General features: G+C 35.7%; 1 protein-coding gene across 2 annotated transcripts in view; it reads left to right on the forward strand.

The window, feature by feature from the left end:
- Positions 1–22,015, forward strand: part of TAFA1 (TAFA chemokine like family member 1) — a 640,413-nt gene extending 618,398 nt beyond the window's left edge. For both annotated transcript variants that reach the window (XM_045832317.1, XM_045832318.1), the window contains exons 4-5: positions 13,752–13,876; positions 19,148–22,015. In XM_045832317.1, coding sequence (XP_045688273.1) covers positions 13,752–13,876; positions 19,148–19,165 — 143 coding nt within the window. In that variant the 3' untranslated portion in view covers positions 19,166–22,015. The remainder of the gene's footprint in view (positions 1–13,751; positions 13,877–19,147) is intronic.
- Positions 22,016–24,712: the final 2,697 nt, after the last annotated feature.

Genomic DNA, 24,712 nt, shown 5'->3' on the forward strand with positions numbered 1-24,712 from the left:
AAGAACTCCAGGAACAACAACAAAGACAGTCCAGAGGAAGCAGAAGAAAGGAAATAACCAAGATCAGAGCAGAATTAAATGACATAGAGACTAAAAGCACAATTCTAAGGATAAATAAATCCAAGAGCTGGTTCTTTGAAAAGATAAACAAAATTTACAAGCCTTTAAGCAGACTCATCAAGAAAAAAAGAGACAAGACCCAAATAAACACAATCAGAAATGAAAGAGGAGAGATTACAACAGATACCACAGAAATACAAAGGATTGTAAGAAATTGCTAGGAAGAACTGTATGCCAAGAAATTTTAAAACCTAGGTGAAATGGACAACTTTCTAGAAAAATATAATCTTCCAAAACTCAATGAAAAAGAAGCAGAAAATCTGAACATAGCAATAACAGCAAAAGCAATTGAAGCAGTAATCAAAAAAACTCACAACACACACAAGCCCTGGACCAGATGGTTTCACAGGAGAATTCTACAAAGCGTTTAAGGAAGAGCTAACCCCTATCCTTCACAGATTTTCCAAAAAAACCCAAAAAGATGGGTGACTCCCAAACTCTTTTTATGAGGCCAACATCATCCTAATTCCAAAACCAGATAAAGACACAAGAAAGAAAACTTCAGGCCAATATCTCTGATGAACATTGAAGCTAAAATCCTCAACAAAATACTGGCGAACTGTATCAAACAATACATTAAAAAGGCCATACTCTATGACCAAGTGGGATTCATTCCAGGGATGCAAGGATGGTATAATATTTGCAAATCGGTAAATGTAATACATCACAAAAACAAAAGCAAAGATAAACCCACATGCTCCTATCAACAGATGCAGAAAAAGAATTTGATAAGGTACAGCAACCATTTATCATAAAACACTCAGCAAAGTGGGAATAGAGGGAGCATTCCTCAACATAATAAAGGCTGTATATGAGAGACCTACAGCCAACATCATACTCAATGGGAAAAAATTAAAATCTTTTCCACTAAGATCAGGAACAAGACAAGGCTGTCCACATTCATCACTTCTATTCAATATGGTACTGGAAGTTTTAGCAACAGTGATCAGGCAAGAGAAAGAAATGAAAGGCATCCAAATCGGAAAGGAGGAAATAAAACTGTCACTGTTTGCAGATGACATGATAGTATACTTAGAAAATCCCATAGACTCCACAAAAAAACTGCTTGACCTAATAAATGAATTTGGCAAAACAGAGGGATACAAAGTCAATATCCAAAAATCAAAGGCATTTCTGTACACCAACAATCAAACAGCTGAAGCAGAAATCAAGAAAAAAGTCCCATTTAAAATAGCAAAGAGGAAAGTAAAATACCTAGGAATAAACCTAACCAAAGAGGTAAAAGACCTGTATTCTGAAAACTACATAAGACTCAGGAAAGAAATCAAGGAAGACACAAACAAATGGAAACATATACGGTGTTCATGGATTGGAAGAATTAATATCATCAAAATGTCCATAGTACCCAAAGCAATTTACACATTCAATGCAATACCTATTAAAGTACCAATGGCTTATTTCACAGACGTAGAACAAACACTTCAAAAATTTATATGGAATCATAAATGACCCGCATATCTGCTGCTATTTTGAGAAAAAAGAGTAAAGTAGGGGGGATCACAATACCTGACACTAAACTGTATTACAATGCCACTCTAATCAAAACAGTCTGGTATTGACATAAAAACAGGCACATCGACCAATGGAACAGAACAGAGAGCCCAGAAATAAATCCAAGTCTCTATGGTCAATTAATATTTGATAAAGGAGGCAGCAACATAAAATGGAGTAAAAATAGCCTCTTCAGCAAATGATGTTGGGAGAACTGGACAGCTACATTCCGAAAAAAAAAAATGAAAATCGAGCACCAACTTACACCTTACACAAAAATAAATTCAAGGTGAATAAAAGACTTGAATATAAACCGTAACACCATTAAAGTCCTAGAGGAGAACATAGACAGGAAAATCTCAGATATTTCATGTAGAAACTTTTCTCCTGACTTGTCCCCTAGAGCAAGGGACATAAAGGAAAGAATAAACAAATGGGACCTCATCAAAATTAAAAGCTTCTGCACTACTAAAGAAAACAGTATCAAAATAAAAAGAGAACCAACTCTATGGGAAAACATATTTGCCAATGATATCTCACACAAGGGTTTAATGTCCAAAATATATAAAGAACTTATATGACCCCACTGTAAGAAGACAAGGAATCCAATTAAAAAGTGGGCAAAGGACTTGAACAGACACTTCTCCAAGGAGGAAATACAGAAGATCCAAAGACACATGAAACGATGTTCAATATTGCTATCTATCAGAGAGATGCAAATTTAAACCATAATGATATACCACTTCACACCAGTCAGAATGGCCATCATAAACAAAGCAACAAACAAGTGTTAGAGAGGTTGTGGAGAAAAGGGGACCCTAGTGCACTGTTAGTGGGACTGCAGACTGGTACAACCACTATGGAAAGCAGTATGGAAGTTCCTCAGAGAACTGAAAATGGGTCTGCCTTTTGACCCAGCAATTCCACTGCCGGGACTATATCCTAAGAACACTACACCACCAATCCAAAAGAACCTTTGCACCCCGATGTTCATAGCAGCACAATTTACAATAGCTAGATGCTGGAAGCAACCTAGATGCCCATCAGTAAATGAATGGATCAAATAACTATGGTACATTTACACAATTGAATTCCATGCAGCAGAAAGAAAGAAGGAGCTCCTACCCTTTTCAACAGCTTGGATGGAGCTGGAAAGCATTGTGCTATGCAAAATAAGGCAGGCAGTGAAAGACAAATACCATATGATCTCACCTTTAACAGGAACCTAAACAACAAAACAAAGAAACAAGCAAAATATAACCAAAGACACTGAAATAGAGGACAGACTGACAGTGACCAGATGGGAGAGAAGAGGGAATTTCAGGGAAGAATGGGTAGGGTTTACAGGAACAAATTTAAAGGACACATGGACAAAAACTAGGGGGAAGGAAGTGGGGAGGGTTGGATGGGTGGGCTGGAATGGAAATCAAAGGGAGAAAACTGTACTTGAATAATTATTAAAATAAAAAAATAAATTAAAAAAGAAAACACACAAAGTGGGAGAATATCTTTGCTGATACATCTGATAATGGATTAATATCAACAATTTACAAAGTACTTACAAAACTCAACCCCAAAAACTAACCCAATTTAAAAAAATGGCAAAGGATCTTCATTGACAATTCTCCAAAAATAACACACAGATGTCCAATAGACATATGAAATATGTTCAATGTCAGTAATAATCAGAAAAATACAAATTAAAACCTCAATGAAATATCATCTCACACCTGTCTGAATGGCTACCATCAATAAATCAACAAACACCAAGTGCTGGTGAGGATGTGTAGAAGGAGGAACTCTTTTACACTGTTGATGGGAATGCAGACTGGTGTAGCCACTGTGGAAAGTGGTATACATAAAATTTAATAAATTAAAAATAGATCTTCCTTTTGACCGAGCAATCCCACTTCCAGGAATATATCCAAAGGAAACCAAAACACTAATTCGAAAGAACATAAGCACTCCTATGTTCATTGCAGTGTTATTTACAATTTCGAAGATATGGGAGCAGCAGCCCAAACTTCCATCAATAGATGAGTGGATGAAACAACTATGGGATATTTACAGAATGGAATACTACTCGGTTGTAAAAAAAAGAAGAAAATTTTACCCTGTTCAACTGTATGGATGGACCTGGAGAACATTATGATAAGTGAAATAATACAGTCATAGAAAGACAAATACTGTATGATTTCACTTATATGTGGAATCTAATGAACAAACTGAATTAACAGGGAAAATGGAGACAGACTCAGAGATGGAGAGCAGGATGACAGCTAGTAGGGGCTTAGTTTAGAGGCTAGAGGGATTGAGAAAATAGGAAGAAGGACTTATGGACATGAAAAACAGTGTAGTGGTGGCTGAGGGGAAGGGGATGCAAGGAGACTGAAAAGTAATGTAAAAATACAATAAATATTAAATTTGCCAAAAAAAAGAATATAGGGTATGTAAATCAGGGGACTTATTTAATAAGCACAGTTTTTTAACCATATATAAAATTATGTACCTATACAAATGCAAAAATATGCTGAATTTAAATACAAAATAAAACCATCAATTTAGTGAACATAAGACCAACATCCAGTGTGTGACTTATAAGTGGACAGAATGATAGTGATATCACATACAGTTGTCTCCCCTTATCGAAGACAGATACATTCCAGGACCACAAGTGGATTCCTGAAATCACTAATAGTACCAACCCCTATATGTACTTTTTCCTGTACATATATACTTATGATAAAGTTTAACTTATAAATTAAACACTATAGGAGATTAACAAATATAACTAATAATGAAATACAATTATAACAATACACATTTGATCCTTGAACAATGGCAGTTTAATCTGTGCAGTCCCACTTACCTGCAAATTTTTTCAATAAGTGCTGTTAATGTATTTTCAACCACAGTTGATTGTAGGTGACTAAAATTGCAGAAAGCAAAACCATGGATATGTAGGGACCACCATATTGAAAATTCAGAATAAGCCAGGGGCTCCAGCCAATGTGTCCAACTTAAGAAGAACAATATTATTATTGGCAGGAATTAAGAGCATATCCCTGAGTTAGCAAAAAGTGTCTAAAAACTTCCTCTCACTAGAGCAGACATTGTTTGTCAAAGACGAAGGACCTGTATCCTTGTCTTCTGATAAGACAGGTTGGACAAGTAAAAGATTTATGTATTGTGTATTCAAATTTCTGTGAGGTTAGCCATATATTTACACATATATGCATATTTATGTGTATGTATACATATATATGAATTAGATGAGGTCTGTCCAGAAAAAGTTCAGCCATTATTAATATAACAAGAACAGTTTGTATGACATCAATGTAACCTGGCAGCCAAGGAGAGTGGACTGGAATGTGCATGTGTGAACAATGATGACTTCACTGTACTAGTCAGTTGGAGCAGTAGATACCATTGAGTGAGCATGGGTACTATGTGACTATAACATTCAAAATGACTGAGCAAGTAGAGCAACAAATCTACATCAAATTTTTCATTAAGTTTGAACATTCCTCTGCAGAAACTCTTCAGATAATTCAGAAGGCTGCAACTATGGCAACTGGTGATTGACAGCTTCAACACAACAACATGCCTGCTCATGTGTCATATCTCATGAAGTTTTTTGGTGAAACATCAAATCACCCAGGTGACTCAGCCTACCTACGGTCAAGATTTGGTGCCCTTGTTACTTCACACTTTTCCCAAAACCAAAATCACTTTTCAAAGAGAAGAGATTTCAAACCACTGATGAGATTCAGGAGAACACCATGAGGCAGCTGATGGCAATTTGGAGAATTGTGTTAAGTCCCAAAATGCCTGCTTTGAAGGGACTAAGGTGTCATTGTTCTATGTACAGTGTTACTTGCTTCTTCTTCAATAAATGATACCTCTTGGACAGACTATATATATATAAAATTATAAAATTTTATTTTATATTAAATTTTATATTAAATTATATAAAATTTTATATAAAATAATTGTATATAATTATATAATTTCATATAAAATTATATTTAATGTAATAATATAAAATTATTTCATTGATTTCTTTTTAAGATATTTTTTATTTATTTTAGAGAGGGGAAAGGAGAGAGAAAGGGAAGGAGAAAGAGAGGGAGAGAAACATCAATGTGTGGTTGCCTTTCACACACCCCCCAACAGGGACCTGGCCCACAACCCAGGCATGTTCCCTAGATGGGGATTGAAGTGGCAACCCTTTGATTCACAGGTTAGCACTCCGTCCACCAAGCCACACCAGTCAGGGCTATTTTGTTGATTTCTTAGTTGTTAAATTATTGTATCAATGAGAATTCTTACCACCATCACCCTGACAACCTAAATCATATCTACATTTTAGTTTTCTTTATAGCACATTGTATCTTTTTTGCACATCACAATTTGTTAGTATATATTATTGCATCATTACATCTAGTTTATATCTCCCATAAGAATAGGAACTGTGCCTATTTTATGCTCAGCACAGCAGTTAACAAATAGCTTTTGAATAAATTAAGTATAACTTTTGTCTTTAAATACCTTTAAGAAAACCCACCCTTCAAGGAAATTGTATCATACTGGTTTTAAATACTGCCCAGTTCACAATCCATACCCTCACCTGCACTCTCACCAACATAAAATTTCCCCAGTTTGAAAAACACTGAATAGTATTTGTACAGGAGAGTTGTGGCAGATTCTGGTGAGCAGGATCCATGTATGTTGTGGCTGCTCATGAACAAATACACACAGACTACAGGAATCCTGTGGTAAAGAAAGGATGGCACGGCTGCTAAGTCAGAGAGAGAAGGCTCCAACCACCACCTGGACAAGCTTTTATTGTTTTACTGGGTACATTACAAGGAGGATAGTCCTCATTTACTATGCACGGGTTCACATTAGGTGATTACCTTTTATAGACAACAAAGGAGAGGATGTCCCTAATCACGTCAAGGAAAAAGGATATTTGCAAATGTAAATGGAAATGCAGTTGGATTGTTAACACTCCATACTTGGGAGGTTTAGCTCATATTTTAGGAAGCTGCAGCAAGCCCTTGCTACCTCAATTCAGGGTGAGGGAGTTTTAGCAAAAGCAAGCCTCATAGTGGCCTAGGTACAATGCAGGCCTGATTCCCCATGGGAAAACCTATCTGTGGGTGTGGTCCTGTGTGCCGACACACACCCCACTGGTTTTCCATGTGAGGACTGAGCTACATTTCCATGGCATGCGGAACAGTTTCCCACAGAGAGCAATGCTAATAATTCCATCATCACCTGTTATGACTGAAATATCTTGTACATCTCATGAAGAAATGCAGTTAATCAGTAAAAAAAATAAATATATGCATCCCAGAATTAGTGTAAGCTTCCATTAAAGATAAGGCATTAACTCTTTAAAACAGTAATTGAATGGATGCAAACATAGCTATCTGGATAGAGGATATGTGAATAAATAATAGTAATAGCTGCCATGTGTTGAGTAAAAAGTTTATTAGGTACTATGCTAAGTACTTTATCTCATCTAAAATTCATTATAACCAGTTGTGGTTTGAACTCTATCTCTAACTCTGGATCATGAGACCAGAACTGAGGAACATTTTCAAGATATACTACCAAGAAATGGTGGTATATAAATCCAAACCCAGTTTCTTCTATTACATACCCAAGAGCTTAGAGTCTTAATCATTATATGTGCCTTACACCAGATGTGTCAAACTCATTTTCACCATGGGCCAAATCAGCCTCACGGTTGCCTTCAAAGGGCCAAATGTGATATTAGGACTATATAAATGTAACTACTCCTTAACAGTTAGGTGAGAGCTCAGGGCTGCTGCCAGGTAGAAACAAGGTGCCAGGCCAGATAAAACAAGGTGGAGGGCCAGATTCAACCTGCGGGCCTTGTGTTTGCCACCTGTACTCTACACTAAATCCTATGCTTAAATGTGAGCTCACAGGAAAGAGGGAGTTTGAAATGACTGCAGGCAATGGTATTCAATGCATTTAATTTTCTGTTTGCTTTGATAAAGATAGTAGCACAGAGAGCCACTGAAAGTTTTTGAAAAAGAGCATTGTAACACCTGTTCCAACAACCTGTGCAAAAGGGAGGCTAGAGATCTGTCCCAGTCCATTACTGGAGTTCCATTGCTTTAAATCACATGACAGGTTGCAACAAAGATGAGCCTGAAAATTTGTCTTTATTGATGTACTTATAAACTACTTCTGGGAGCATGAATGAAATGCTATGTTGAACCATTTAATTTATGCTCAAACTCTCATAAGTCATAGACTTGAGCTCAGAGTTGGGCATAATATTGAAAATGATTTATTCTCTAACTTTGTGAAGAATTGCCTTTTCTGTTTTGGAGTGATTTTATTCCTTAGAGTAATAAAAGTGATGATGATGACAATGATGATGGTGATAGCTAATATTTATTGTACATTTACTAAAGCCAGAAACCACTCAGTGCTTTGATGAGTTTTCATGTAATCCTCACGATCCTTTGATATAGGCACTATGTTTCTCTTTTTATTTTATTTTTATTAATTTATTCATTTTTAAATTGCAATCCAGTCTTGAGCTACTCTGTGTCATTCAAAAATGAATGCAGTGTGATCCCTGTCCTCAAGGAAGTATTTCACTGCTTGGTGAGTAAACTAATAATTGAGTCCAAGGTGGTTAGGGTTGCAGTTAATATAGTTGAGTTTCTGGCCATAATGCTTCCTCAGTTGCAACACCCCTTCTTCACAATTGTAGAATATGCATCTAAAATCAAGATTTTATCCCATCTCTAGTTGAATGATATGGTGCCTACTGGCATTTCATCTGCTCACTTATTTCTTCTTCCATCTTATACATCACTGCAAAGTTCATCTTCCCCATCCACTGCTGTAGTCAGATCTTCCCTTTTCTCACCAAATATGAATCATTTCTTTAGTGACTTACCACTTTCTAAAAAAATAAAAATTAAGTTAAAAGAAAAAAGCCCAATTCCTTTGCTTTCCAAACTTTATTAAAGTTTTCTCTTCCTACTCTCCACTGCAAGCCTGCTCTTCAGGCCCAATGAGGGATTGGTGGCTGAAGTAGTACTTCACTCATTTATGCCCCCTGACCATAATTCATTCCTTAACACCAGTAGAGCCCATGTTGAGACACATTGAGCTCAAGTGTAAGTTCTGAGGGCAGGGCTGTATCACATTCATTATTTTATAGTTTTTGCAAATCGAGCAGTGCTTTGAGTGTAGAATGTGCTGAATTAAGACTTAGCCATTTTTTATTGAAATTATACAAATGGACTACAATTCTTAGACAATATAATGTGTATTTGTTGTATTTATTAGGGTCACTATATATTAGTGCCTTGATCTGTTCCCACAGGAAAATGCCTTAAAGTTACAGACAACAATAAAATAAGAGATTTCTGTCATATTTATGATTTATCCTTGAAAGATGGGTAGATTCTCCTTTCCAGTCTCTCTTTTTTCTCTACAACAATGTGACCTGGTATAAAGGCAAAATCAAGATATATGATTAAAGTGGCTTTAGTGATTTTAAGAATCTCTCAAGGGAAGGTGAACATTCTTGAAAAAGTTGAAAATCAGCTATTTTCCTGAACATGGCACAATTGTTGAGCTAATCTCAGAACCCCAGGGTTAAAAATGTCTTTAAGACCCATTTTTTGTAATCACCACAGATAACAGAGAACCTGTTTTGCAGCTGATATTTAATTAACTCGTTATTTTAGGGGAGAAAAGTTGTTACAGAATTATACATCTACCTCACAAGTTTCTCATGTCTTCAAAACTTTTCACTAGTGGGAATTTTATGAAACCCAGATACGTGTAGCTCAAACTAGGAAGAACTATGTGTAATATAAAGTTTCTTCTTGCCCAAATTATTATTATTTTTTATTGTTGTTCAAGTTCAGTTGTCTCCATTTTCACCCCACCACACACCCTCCCACACCCATCCCCACTTCCCACCCTTGAACCTACCCCCTTTGGTTTTGTCCATGTGCCCTTTATACATGTTCCTTGATGGACCTTCCCCTATTTCCCCCCATTATCCTTCTCTCTCCTACCCTCTGGTTACTTTCAGTTTGTTCTTTATTTCAATATTTCTGGTTATATTTTGCTTGCTTGTTTGTTTTGTTGATTAGGTTCCACTTATAGGTGAGATCATATGGTATTTTTCTTTCACCTCCTGGCTTATTTCACTTAATATGATGCTCTCCCATTCCATCCATGCTGCACTGAAGGATAGGAGCTCCTTCTTTCTTTCTGCTGCATAGTATTCCATTGTGTAAACGTAGCATAGTATTTTTATCCACTCATTTACTGGTGGACATTTATGTTGCTTTCAATACTTAGCTATTGTAAATTGTGCTGCTATGAACATCAAGGTGCATAGGTTCTTTCGGATTGGTGTTTCAGGATTCTTAGGGTATAATGCCAGCAGTAGTACTGCTGGGTCAAAAAGCTGTTCTATTTTAGTTTTATGAGGAAATTCCATACTGTTTTCCACAGTGGCTGCACCAGTCTGCATTCCCACCAACAGTGCACTATGTAAATATATAAAGAACTCACATGACTTCACTCTAGGATGACAAACAATTTGATATAAAAGAGGTCAAAGGATTTGAATAGACACTTTTTTAAGGAGAACATACTGAACAAAGGCCAACAGTCATATGAAAGGATGTTCAGCATCACTAGCCATCAGAAAGATACAAATTAAAAGCATGAGGATATACCACTTCACACCAGTCAGAATAGCCATTATAAACAAATCAACAAAAAACAAGTGCTGGAAAGGTTGTAGAGAAAAGGGTACCCAAATTATTTTTAAGTAAATTTAATTTTATAAGAAACCAAATGTACCCTTAATATTACATTTCCATAAGTATGTTTACATGGAATTTATTTCTATATTAGTATAGCAGCAAGAATTTATTCATTCACTCAGAAGTCAATAAATGCTTTGTTGCAGTTCTTTGAGTCCTGAACACAAAAGTAGAATAAGTTGACATTATAATGATGGAAAACACAGGTTTTGTGATATAATATTCTCAAAGTACCAAGTACAGAAACATATAAAAAGCACACAAGAAGTCAATAATCATTATTATTGTACTGACCATTATAATTTAAGACATCTAAAAAATTCAGTACTTAAATTTTTCTTATTATAAATATATCCACAAGAAAAATATTACAAAACAGTTAAATAACATTAATATTGTTCCCTTTATTAATCTGAAAGTTTTAGGTAGATTCCAGTTTGGGAGAAGAAGAGGAAATTTTTAAATCCTCTTTTTATGAATTTTTTAAAGATATTTAAGCAAATGCAAGTTTATGAAAATGATTAGGATTGAAGATTAATGTTTTATCTCAAGCACAAAGATTTTATATATATATAATATACATATATATTATATATATATAAAGATGACCATGTAGTGCACAAATCAGAAACAAAATAAATGCAATGGTATCTTTAGAAAAGCAAGAATGAACTGGGTTCTGATAAGCCAGAGGCAGTGCCAAGTCACCAAACCTTACTTAGATAGGCAGGTATAATGGGAATTTTTAGAGTGTAAAGGCAAGGCTGAAGACATTTTTATTCTTAGAAAGCCTGTTATTTTTCCCTATGAATCAGCATATTTTTACAGCCTTGAATTAAAGTGGATATGTGGGTTTTGCGATGTGTTCTTTTTCTATCTACATTGTCATGTAGAAGATAATCATACTTCAGAAAGAGAGGAACTGTTTTGTTAGCTTGCAATGAAATAGGTCACTTTGGAAAAGGCAGAGGGAAGCCTAAAAAAAGGAACAGTGTCCTCTGTGAGCAGGCTGAACCCTGGCTGGCTGTCATTTATTTTTCCCTGCACAGAACAATGAAGAAAGAGTGATGGAATGCTCAATTGGAGACTTGGTAAAGAGAGTTACCCCTCAGAGCTAAGATCAGAGGGTTTCCATTCTCAAAGGTGTAGATTCAGGGCATTAATACTGAAATATTAGGCAGGATTTAAGGGGACAGCTTGGCTAATATGGTAAGTTGAGCACTAACAAAAGGGAGTTTCAGATTGCAGGCTTTTAATAAACACTGCCAACACTGACTTTTATCTTACATGACCCAAAGATGTGTGATTTACTATTGTTCCCTTTCAGCATCATGTATGTTTTTCTTGTTGCCAAAATATATGCCCCTCTTATTTAATATTGTCACCTGTCGATTCACATAAATAAGTACTTTTTTACTCATGACCAGAATCTTTCCCTATGCCTTATCCAGGTGCACAGCACTGCTGTTAAAAATGAAAACATTCAGAACTCTCACAATAATTCTGTACCCTGTGGAGGATTTGTGTTTTATGTTATTATTGTGTTTTACAAAAATATCATACTGGCTTTCATATGGATAAAACTATTTAAAAGATTTTACATCCTATACTTTCTTACACATCTGATGAATTTACACTTTACATGATTTGGTCTGATCCACGTGTAAAGCTTCAATCAAATATAAAGAAAATTACTAATAAAAAAGCTTTGACTTCCCATACAGTAGAGTAGACATTATTTTACACATATAACCCTGCATAGCAATTTTTACTCAAAGATTGAGGAAGATGAGATTCTGAAGGAGGGAAAGACTAAATTAGGAAAAATATAGGAGGAAAATCTGAATGCAGATAGATATCTGGGTGTTTGGACCACTCTGCTTCTAAGTTAGAAACTAATCCTCTAATGAAGGCAATATGGAGAGAGAATTTTAATGTGCTCCTGCATCATTGTGGGTTTTTCTCCACTCTGTTTTCTTTTTTTAATTTTATTTTTATTTTAGAAATAGAGGAAAGAAGGGAGGAAGAGAGGGGGAGAAATAGTAATGTGAGAGAGAAGCATCAATTGGCTGCCTTCCGTATGTGCCCCAACTAGGGACTGAATCTGCAACCTAGGTATGTGCCCTAACTGGGTATCAAACTGGTGACCTTTCAGTTTGTGGGATGAAGACCAACAAACTGAGCCACACTGGCTGGGGCTCCATCCCATTTTCTTATTACTTTTCTGTAATGTTAACAGGTGTCCTTGGTTTCCTTGTTGTTGTGAGAATAAAGCATCATGGTGGAGACTCATCTTTGCCATGTCAGGAGTTGAATGGTGGTGATGTAAAGGATTAGATTCCCAGCTTAGTGCAAAAAACAGCCAATCAGATAGTATCACAATAAAAGCCTTTATTGAAAAAGCCAAGGAACATTTGTATAAAACTAATGCCTTGAGTAGCTTCAGAAATAACTGATGCATGTACAGAAATAATTTTTCACCCAGGGCATCAAGAAAAACGTGAGCATCTTGATTTGAACTGAGTGAATCTAATCATTGGTTTTATAAAATCTCATTATCAAAAACAGTGTGCTGTAAATACATTCCTTAAATCCATTGCCAGCTTCCTATTGTGGTCAACCTTGATATCAACCTTGATATATAGGGCTATTTTATCAGGTACTCAACTTTTGAAAGTCTCAACCACGTGACATCAAACATATTAAAAAGAAACCACAACCTGTATCAAATATATTTTGACCATAAACAAATATTTACATTTATTATTACTCTTTTTTTATTTTGCAGTTTTCCTTTTGTACTTTTAGTCAATTAATTTTTTTCTTTTGGTAGGCCTTTAAAATTCTCAAAGGCCCAGGCTGAGGGATAAACCCTAATGCTGGGTGGATAAGCTAGTTTTTCTGAAAAGAATAGCTCAGTCATTCTGAACAGCATTTAGAAATTTGTCCTCTTCACTGGAAAGAAATAGTAAACAATTTTGGTTTACAAAAAATAACAAAATTAAAGGTCTTCCAATAAGCAAGTCTTTCCAGTTCATATGATTCTATCATACTGGGGGATTTTTGACAAAATGAAGCTTGATGAAACTAGACAACATTTGCATTGTAAAACTTATAAATTAAAATCTTATTCTTCTAAATAGGGTATTCTTAGCCAGTTATGGATGGTTAAAGAGGACTTCAGTGAGAAATCGCATCTGCAGAGGGACAAAGCAGCAGTGCCCAGGCTGTCTGAACAAACACAAACACTTATTTTCTGCTTCTGTACAGCCTCCATCGTGATTGGGAAATGGTGGTGTGAGATGGAGCCTTGTCTTGAAGGAGAAGAATGTAAGACACTCCCTGATAATTCTGGATGGATGTGTGCTACAGGCAATAAAATTAAGACCACAAGAGTAAGTTCACTTATTTCTAATGTCTTGTGCATGTTACTAACTGTACTGTTTTCCTTTGTGTTGTACAAAGATCACCCAGGGAAGCTTTGAACAAGAAAAAAAACCTTTTCCCTTATAGAAATCCTTCTTAACCATCCTGATCAGTGTCCATCCACCAACAAGAACTTAGAAACTGAAGTTAACTTTTCTACACTAAGCAGTTTAGTGTTTCTGCTACTGCCTCATAAATAAAGCTACATTTCAGTGAGGCAATTACTTGGATAATTCATCCAACATGTATGGTGCTCAGAACAGATAATAAAATGAGGATGTTGTGTAATTTGTCCACATAGTTTATTGAAATAGTCTGCATTTAAGTACAGAATTTTTAAAGGAATTCTCTTATGATCTTATAAGGGAATGAAAGACTTTTGTGATGTGAATAATCATTCCCTGATTACTCTAGTTAAATCAGAAGTTCTGTTCAAAATGTATACCAACCTGTATTGTGAGACTACCAGCTCATCAGGATTTGTGTCATAATGCTACAGCAGGATGAAGAAGTCCAACTAGGCCAGCCACTGACCTTCTGTACACTGGACCATAAGAAAGTCTGGGAGTCCTAAAGGGGGTCAGGGGAGTGTGAGGTTTTCATGACACTTAAGGCAATATTTCTTTACTAGTACAAAGTTATGTTATTATTTTAACAATCAGTATGATCACATATATATGTACCATGTGAATATCAGCCCTGTTGTGTGTGTATATAGTTTAATGTAGTGTATATTTTTAAAGAAAGCTCTACCAATTATACATCTCAATATGTTGACCTTGTAAATATGTTGATCTTCAAAAAAAGTGACTCAAACTTAAAAAAGCAATTCTGATTCCAATTCCTGTATTATGAATCATAACTTGATCTTTTTTCTCAGTACTATCTTTTCAAAAATTAAAATCGGTTCTTGCAGCTTTGTGATGTGCAAAACAAAAGTAATGTTTCATAATATCATATTAAATGCTTAATTTTTCATATATAAAATGGGTTGAGATGTTTGCATGTCAAATTTAGTTTCCTATATTAATCACTTTAGCTAGTAAATGGCCATACCTCCCTGGCTGGCAGCCAAGAGATTTCTGAATCATCCTAGTTTAACATACATTTTTAAGTACCCAAGAAGCTTGAATTATTTTATTTCATTTTAATGAAAACCCTACCAAAGAAACACCTACAGAAATAAGCCCAGTTTCTGCAAATTATCCACAGGAATAATTCATTTAATTACCTGGTACTGTTTGGGTTTCAGGTTTTCCTTTGGTTGCAATTTGCCTGAAAATGATTTTACCAAGTAATTTGAAGATGCTCTTACAAATTACTTTTAAGCAACCCTGAATTATGGCCAGTGTAATTACAGAAGTATGATTGAAATCTGATCAACATTATTTTAAACATGTTGCTGATTTACAGGGTGGGCAAAAGGAGTTTACAGTTGTGAGTACATGAAACAGAGTTTATTCTTGCATTATTATTTATTGATTATTGTATTATTTGTGTTACAACTATAAATGTACTTCTGCCCACCCCTGTATTTTCTGCTATATCTGTGTTTTCTATTCCAAATGATAACTGATTACCCTTTATTGATGGTAATCCCTGCTCTCATGGTACCTCCAGACTTGAAACTCAATAAAGAGCAACATACAAATCAAGTTATTTCAGGATTTAAATAGTGAAATTCCAAGAGTACCAATGAGGAGACTCTTTGGAAGCTAGAACATAAACAAAAACAAAACACAGAAATTGTTAATGCTATCTTTATGTGGCCTTATGTGACTTTCTTCAATTCATCCTCTGTAGAGTATATTTTAAAAGCAGAGCATGTACTAAATACATCCTAGATATTTTCCAGCATCACAGAAGTGCAGTGCAGAATCTGATCATGGTAATAAGGATGGAGCACACTATATCTGCTAGTGCCCTAGGTGGGCTGAATGCAGCCCAGACAGTTGAATGTAGAAGAGAAATAAACCTCCCTTGCCATGGGTTTGAAAGCAAAGATGTACCAGTTCTGATGTGTGCATTCAATTCAAGCAAGGAAATGAGAGACTGTTCTACAGCTTTTGAGGGGCACATCAGTCAACTGAGAATTCTCAAGTCTGTCTTTAGACAAGGAAAAAGAAGACAGTAGAAAAGGCTGTACTTTTTAAACCTTTAGAGGACTTAGACATTTCTACTGATTTGTAATTTCTCCCCTCCTTTTATTAAGACATGCATAGTAAAATAAACACTTTTAAATACAAAGGCACAAATTAAGTCCAAATGGCACATACAGGAGCTTTCCACTCTGTATAAATGATATACCAACAACAGTCTTTAGATCATATGCTCTGAGAATAGGTTTTATATAATTTTTTCTAGTATGCCCTATGTATTTTTCCCCATTAGAGAATGATGTGTCTACACACTTCAAACACTGACTCTAGCAATTTAAATTTTGAAAAGGTTTAATTCACAGATGTACTTCAATTTGAATAACATGTTTTTATTTTTCTGCTTTTACTCAAGAGGTGATCTTTAGGATAAAAATATTCTTCAATTTCCTGTCAAAATGAAAGGGAAAATAAAGAAAAATTACTTTTTTGTTCTTATGCATAAGATTGATTCAAATTTTCAAAGATAATGCTCTTTGGGGAAAAATGAAGAAACATACCCAGATTTTTAATGACAAACTGAGAGTTTCCTTTATACATTATTTTAAAAGTAACTCCAAGGTAAAGACATTTGCAAGAATGATTTCTGGTACAGCATTGTTTTTCTCTATGTAGATTTTTTTAAAAACCTTTCCTGATAGAGGGATTACTTCCCAAATAATCATCCTGAGCCAAAATTCTCAGCAGTTTTTTAAATGTAGATGAAAGATGCCTCAAAGTATAATCTAATTCATATTCTTGAGTTGTTTCTTTTTTTGAAAAGGGTACAGAGTAGAAATTCATCATTTTATTTAGACATGCAGACACCCCAGATTAAGAAGTAGCCAAGGTAAGAGGTCACAATCTAATGGTAATTGATAAATGTTAAAAAATTTGATCTCAGTGATAATATAACGCAAAGAAGGAAGGTAAGTAGAATTAGACAAAGGCTTTCCTTTCATGAGACTTGAAAGAATAAATTTTAGGGAAAGAGGAAGCTTCCTGAATGAATGCCACCTATAGAGAGCCTCCCATAGAATAAAGCTGGTGGCAGACACCCTACTGAAGAGTTGCTTGGTTTTCTGGATGAAGTGCTATGGCTAAATTTTAATCCTGTTCTTGCTTGATTGCTGCTTCAATTGTTTTATTAAAATTACTTTGTTGGTAGTTTACAGCAAGACTAATCTACTTAAATATTAACCAGAGAATTTTTCCTATGGTTTTAGATACCTACTGGTTTATTTCTTTTCTTTAAAGTCATATAAAAATATAAGTTTGAAAGTTGAAAGGCAATAGCTCATGCATCCAGGAACAAATCTATATACTGTATATTCAGTAACAATGGCTTTCTTTAGAAAGACAGATCTCTCCATAAAGGAAATAAGTTGTTCCACAAAGCTGTAATAATTCACAGGTAAAAAATGAACATTTGTTGTTTGGGGATCAGAAGAAGAAGGAAATGAAATGAGGAGAAAATCAAAGTCACTTGGAAAGAAAAATAAGTAGATTAAAATAGCATAACACAATCTGGTATAGTACCTAGAAAAGTATTATGTAACTTTGGGTTTCCTACAGCCCAGTATGTTAATGTCTTTCAGACAGTGAGAAAATAAAGTTAGTGCACAATGTAGAGTCAAATTTCATCCCCTAACAGGATGAGTGGACAGAACTCAGATTGCACACATAACCACTAATGTCATCTGGCCAATTCCCTGTTTTCTGTGATCAACTCAACACAAACCCACTGCTATCATTTGTTTATTAGTCTCTTGGACCCATCCGACTAATGGTGATTCTGAATTTGCTTATCTCCATAATATAAATATATTTTTATTACTGAAGGTAAAGTACTAGCTTTGACATACTTTAGTTTTTTCAATCAAAATCCCACCAGGTCTGAAATTCTCTGAGAACTTTCACAATCATGATCTCTATTCCATTTTCCATGAACTGTCTTTAAAATAGAGGAGTTGGTGGTATGGCAAGAGAGAGGCAGGAAGAAACAAAGAGATGGATGGGTATTTGGAGATTGCAGAAAGAAAGAATGAATCAGCTTACAGTAGCACAATATCACAATTGCCCCTGGCTCCAAGTGAACTCACTCATTTCTTTAGCCAATACATATATTTAAGCCTCTACTCTGTAAAGTTAATGTGTAAAGGTCTTGAGGATGTGATGGTAGACATGACAGAGTCCCTGGTCTTCCATGGAGGACAGGGCCCAAGGGTGAGTGGTGTGATGCTAGAAATAAAGGAATGGCAATTTTTATGAATGTCACTTTCTCCCTCCTTTGGTGAAAAAGAAGACAATGAAAACAGAAGGTTATAAATGCCACTGGAATGTAGGAAGCAAAGGTTTGGCAGCATTTGTTACTTATATACAGAGATGATAAAAACAAGTGTGTGAAGATTTCTCATGCATTCTACTCCTGGCCCAACCAACTTTTAAATGTAGACTTTTATTGTTGTTTTTACCTGGCCCTGGAAACTTCAAGTATACTCCTAAATATACTCCCTGGACTCAGACACTGAATTTATAAGAAAAATGCCTTATGCCCTAAATATCTTGGCAATGACTTCACCTTATGCCATTCCTCTACACCTTACCACAGTCCAAGATGACAAAAACATGGAATGACCTACTCAGTTCAAGTTCTCATCAGACACAGGACTGACAGTGTAATATGCAGAACCCAGCCCAAAGTAAAAACACGGGGCCCTTTTTTAAAAAATTACTAATAACTTCAAGATGGCAGCAAGAGATCATTAAATGAAGTGTGGGACCTTTTCAGTACAGGGCTTTGTGTAGCTGCATAGATCTCATGCCTATGAAATCAGTTCTGGTCATACCTGGCTCTAAAACTCTGCCTCCTTAATGTGGCAAAATTAATTTAATAAGTTGATAAAATATATAAAGTCTGTCAATGTGCTTTGATCATCATTTGGGAACTATTGTTCTAGACATTAACATTTTTTACTTCAGGTCACTTGAAAAATGCAACATCCTAAAAATTCAAGATGTTCTCAATTTTCTGCCTGATCACCTTTCTTTGTGCCTTCATTTTTTTCTTTTTTCCCTGAAATTTCTTTCTTTCTTTGGTTACAGATCCACCCAAGAACCTAACAGAAGCATTTGTTGTAGTAATACAGGAAAATCAACTCTGCGGAAAATACATTTTAAGAATGTAAAACATCTAACACATTACAAGCCAAATGGATTTATTTGCACTTTGACTCGTTACCAGATAATCGCAGTATTTTAACTGTATGTCATGAAATATCCTATAGTGGGAAGACCAGAGTTTTTGACCAACATCATGGAAATTGGGTTTTTAAAAAAGAATTTTCTCAATGAAAATTTTGGGGATTATGAAGAATGATCAACTGTCTTCTATCCAATCTCGATCTATAGTTACTTTGTACTATTTGAAATATATGTATATATATTTTGAAATATTATATATTCTCTTCAAGATATGAACTACCACAGTTTGAGGCACCTGGTGTATCTCTTTGATTTTTGGATGCTTTGTTTTGTTTCTTTTTGTCATCATTTTTTTCTATTGGCGAGGAAGATGTGTCCCTTTGAGAGTTCAGTGGGGCACTTGCACTGGAAAGCCAGCTACAGGTGGACTCCTGGAATCTGAGGCATCATAATACTGAATCAAGAGCTTCCTTCTGTGTCTACCAGATGCCCAAGGAAGCAAGTGACCTGTTTTATTGCTTTCTTCCCTGTGCAATATTAGCATGCAAGCTTGGCTTACATAACCATACTTTATAGTCAATTGATATATTATAACTGTTTTAACCTCTTCCAGGAAAATATTTTTAGAACTACTAGCTTGTACACAAAAAAGAAAGAGAGGATGTTGGAGGGAGCTGTTCCACCATGCTGTTAAGTCTCTGGCAGAGTTGTGGTAGAATATGGATCCCTGTATTAATAAGTCCTGTAAATACAATGTCTTTAGGCTTTGTATAACTGTTCTAGACTGCAGAAATGCCCTCTGATTAAGGCCAAAGTCTGGCATCATTAAGTACTTAGTACTGTAGCAGCAAGTCTTATCATAGCATCTTTTTCTATTTTGATTTGCTTTTTCTAAGACTATTCAGATCTCTTCTGGTGAAGTAGGAAGACCATTAAAGCAACTGGGTTTCAGAATAATCTATGTGACCACATGTTGGATGGCCCTATTAAAGTGTTAAATAACTTCTTTCTAAACTTACTTGTCCTCTTTGTTTGCCATTTATTTTTCCTGAGTCCGTTTTAAGCTAAATCAAGAGAACACCCACTTAGATATTTGAAGTCAGTCAAAGTTTTTAAATGAAATCTTTGTTGCCATTACAGCCACACTTTCCGACCCTGATATTGGGAAACTCAGAAACCCATTATTATAACTGCAGGGTACTCAATCAGTAAGACAAAAGTCAAATATCATTTTAGGGCTTTCACAGTGAGCACTTGGATGATACATATGGGGCACACATCCCAAGAAGTACTTATTGCCCATCTTCTCAAACTGATACTTACATGAGGGAAATACCTACTTAAGTTCTAGTTTAACTGGAGATAGAATAATAGTACTATATGCTCAAATTACTTATCATATTGCAATTATGTCTATTTTTTTCTCCAAAGCTTTTTTCTGAAATGCATATTGTTAGGGCTTCTTATTAGATGAGCATCACAGCGAGTCCTTAGTCTGGACATTTTAATGTTAAGCCTCAGGTAAAATCCAAAAGCTTCTTCATCTCTACTATGTAGATTGAGGTCTCATTGAATGTGTGAACACTCCAACTAGATAGATAGATTCTACATTTTGAATGGTTACAAAACCATCCAGAAATGGAAATAGAATCCTCTTTGCAAAATTTAGGCTTCATAAATATTTTCACAGTTATTTGTTAGAAAGTAGCATAAAATTTATTCCAGAAAGTAAAAATTACTTGAATTCATGGTCCATAGCCAACTACCAAGTAATATATTAGAAATTTCCGTTCATGTGTACACTTTTGAGTAAAAATTGTAATTAAAAATTCAAAGACTTATCTAGAACAGTACATTCCAAAATACACTTGGGAACGACTTTTAAACAAAATAAAATAGATATATTTACTGAGGGAATTTCTGGAGCCTTTAATACACCAAAAGATACTGTGTATCTTCTAGAAAGACTAGAACAGTGGGAGCCAAGTAAAAATCTGCCAGAATCCAGGCATGCTGGGTAGTCATTTGACTAATGGAGAGCTCATTTTTGGCCTAATTAGAAGCTACAAGAAATTATTTCTGTGTGAAGGTATAGTAACTGTATTAACATATCTTTAATTTTTCAAGGGAACCACAAATGTGAAATCTTACATAAAACCAGATAATATTCTTAAATATGATAACTAAAATGAGATTATTTCCATTAAAAAGTTCTGCAACATTATTATTGCTCCAAATTGCTTGATCACATGGCCTTTTCTATGAGATTAGTGTTTTTTGGAATACATTTTTAAAAGTGTTGGTCTTGAATGAAAAAAGCCAATGAGAAGAAAAAGAATATTCTCTATTCTATGGCCTCATACATACAGATCGTTTTCATAATTTAAAATATGTGGAGGTGCAACTTTTTCTACTCTGTAACCAGAGCCTATAAGTCAGTGAAAAAGCTAGTCTAGAAGTTGAGGTCTGTTAGTTCATTTCTTATTGGTCACTTAATGCAACAGACTCCCTTGGAGAGACCTGGAAGAAGAGAAGAGCAGAAAAAAGAACACATCAGAATCAGGCAATTATCTAATAAAACTGTTCAAATATTTTTAAATGTCATCAAATTCAGTTTAGATTTATCCAAGTTTTTTACACAAATGTGTGAACTATCAACTTCTGTTTAAATTTGACTTGCGCCAGTTTAAGATATTCAGTAGCCACCATCTGCCTATTGAATCTGAACATTTATGGTTTTAAGACTATGTATTTGTGATAATAAAGAACTCAGTGTGGTATAACTAATGTTGGTTTGGGGGTAAGCATCAAGTATAACACTATACCAGAATTAGAGCAAATAAAAGGTGTTTCATCCAGAGCCTTTCTCTTGGTAAAAAGGAAAATAATTTGTTCCATAAAACAAATTTTTAGTAAGATAAAACTTATTTGTGTGTGTGTGTGTGTGTGTGTGTGATTAGGTTTATGTATTAATGGACTCAGCCAGTACACTGAGAAGTTTCACTATTTGGCTTTCTTCCATAATAGAATGATGAAGAATGTTTCACCAATACACAATTCAGCATTTTTTTCTGATCAAATGCAGTGTAATTTTCACAAAGCAATATAGTGATTTTATTGTGCAATATATTGTGCCATCTTGCTGCTGACACTGATATGATAAGTTATGACAGGTATAAATATGTTTATATGAGGAGATCCACACATTTCCCACCTTTGTAGCATGTGCACTCCCTCCTGGAAGGTTAAATGTCATGTCAAAATATGAGTTTCTCTTCTAATTATGCTTGACAGTCCCATTTTAGAAATCTATTAGGACTTGACTGACAGAGAAGTGTGTTATATCTCCTTGCATGAGCTATCTATTTTGTAAATAAAAGATTCAGTGTCTAGCAAATTCTAGGGCTCAGATCACATCCATCTAGTTTATAAATATCAGGAAATAAGATAAAAGTCACTGACAGGAATGTAAGGACTCAGGACAAGAATATGATCCTAGTACCCATGGATGCAACAAAAAAAGTGATAAAATGAACCATATTCACTCGTCAAAGTAAAAGAAGCAATTTGCTGTGCATATACACATACCCCCAAATCCTCTGCTATTGAAGAGTTAGAGATTTTAAAGGGGCAAGATGGCAGCAAAGTAGGAGGATAGGTAGGAGATCTCCTCCCAGAACCAAACTGGAAATAAAACTAAAGAGGAGAGCAGTCACCCAAAATAAACCAAATACTACCTAAAAAAAAAGAGACTTTTAATCACCTTGAGATGGGTAGGAAGTGTGGGGTCAATTATGAGCTCATTTTCACAAAGGCAGTGGACCAAGGCTGTGGGAGCTTCCCCTTGAGAAGAAAGAAGCTGGATCCACAAATGGAGCCAAGCACAGAGTGTGCCAGTGCTGTGATCAGCTGACCACAGCAGCATCCAACAGTGAAAGGCTGCAGGGTTTTCCTCTGCTGGGGAAAGATGAAACCTGTTGGAGACAAAGCCACTATTTTATTTATTTAACCTTTAAAGGGGCCAAAGCACAGATCTTGTGTTCACAGATGCTCACCTTGGGCCCCAATGAAGGGAAGGCAGCATGATTTACAGTCTGGCAAGGAGAGTCTAGTGTGAAAGATGCTGGGAAGAGACATGGGGGAGCAACTGTGAGGCTTTCATTGCCAGGGTATACCTGGATTCTGCAGTGCCATCTTGCTTGAGAAAATCAAGCCCCTCTCAGGGGAAGCAATTACCAGACCCTGCAGGATATCACTTACCTCACCCGCATGTGGAATCCTACTCACCACAGCCTGAATATATTTTTTTCTTTTTATTTGATTTGTTCAGATTTTTGTTTTGTTTTGTGTGGGATTTTCACTTTTACTCTATTTTTCCCCATCCTGCATTTTAATCCCTGCTGAGGAGACAGCAACATACAGAAACTCAGGTGGATATCAGAGACTGGCTGTAAAGCACAGCCATGCCATACACTCTGCTGGTATACAAATGGGTGTGTCCCCCCAAAGAAGAGCCATAGAAACATTCTTGGTTCCTGGCAGACCCAAAACCTGGACTCTGGAGTCCCCATCCATTAGCCTATTTGGGGTCCACCTTGCCAAGCATAGGGAAATAATCCTGAACAGACTCAGACTAGTGGCATGGGGGTTGGGGATCACACCCACCATCTTCCCTGAAGTCTGAAAGGCACCTGACATGGGAGATCCAGGAGTCCCCTAACCCCACCAGAAATCCTATCAACAAAAGTCAGGTCCATAACTAGGCTAAGGCTGACAGAGGTAGATCAAGCAGTGACTTGGGTCATTTGCTGACATACCCCTGGACCTATTGCTGTTAAAACCCAGCTGTGCAGAGTAGCTTGGCCCATCCTGGGTGCAGTCAAGCCTGGAGGAATCAGCCACAAACTGTAGATAACTGACAGCTCTGAATAGGCTGCTGAGGGCTAAATGTAAACAGCACGTGAAACTGGCTTACACCAACCTCAGACACATCTGAGCAATATCCAAAGGGAGAATCTAGCATGCATGCACTGAACTCTGCTGAGAGGGATTTCACTTTATTCTTGTAATTACTTTCATTATTTTTCCTTTTTCATAGTTTTGTTATTCTCATGTTCTTCTATTTTTGCTTTTCTATGTTTTCTTTCAAATCCTTATTTTATCCTTACCTTTGATTACCTCATTGTTCCCTTCTACTTTCTTTTTCTTATTTTTGTTATTCTTTGTCTTTGTCACTTTTCCCCCATTTTCTTCTTTCAGATTATTATCTCATCCCTTTTTTCCTCTCATAATCACTTTTCTTTCCTTTGGTCTTCTTTTATTTTATTTATTTTTTCTTTTTCTTTCTTGTCCCATTCCCCTACTATTTCACTGCTCTTCTTGCTTTTATTCTTCTTGGCTCTTTTGTCATTGATATTGCTGTTGTGGTTGGGGGGGGGGGTGCTTGTTTGAGTTTTGTTTTTAGTA

Source organism: Phyllostomus hastatus, unplaced genomic scaffold (genome assembly GCF_019186645.2).
Source record: "Phyllostomus hastatus isolate PE091 unplaced genomic scaffold, TTU_PhHast_1.1 phas_contig_16, whole genome shotgun sequence".
NCBI lineage: Eukaryota > Metazoa > Chordata > Mammalia > Chiroptera > Phyllostomidae > Phyllostomus > Phyllostomus hastatus.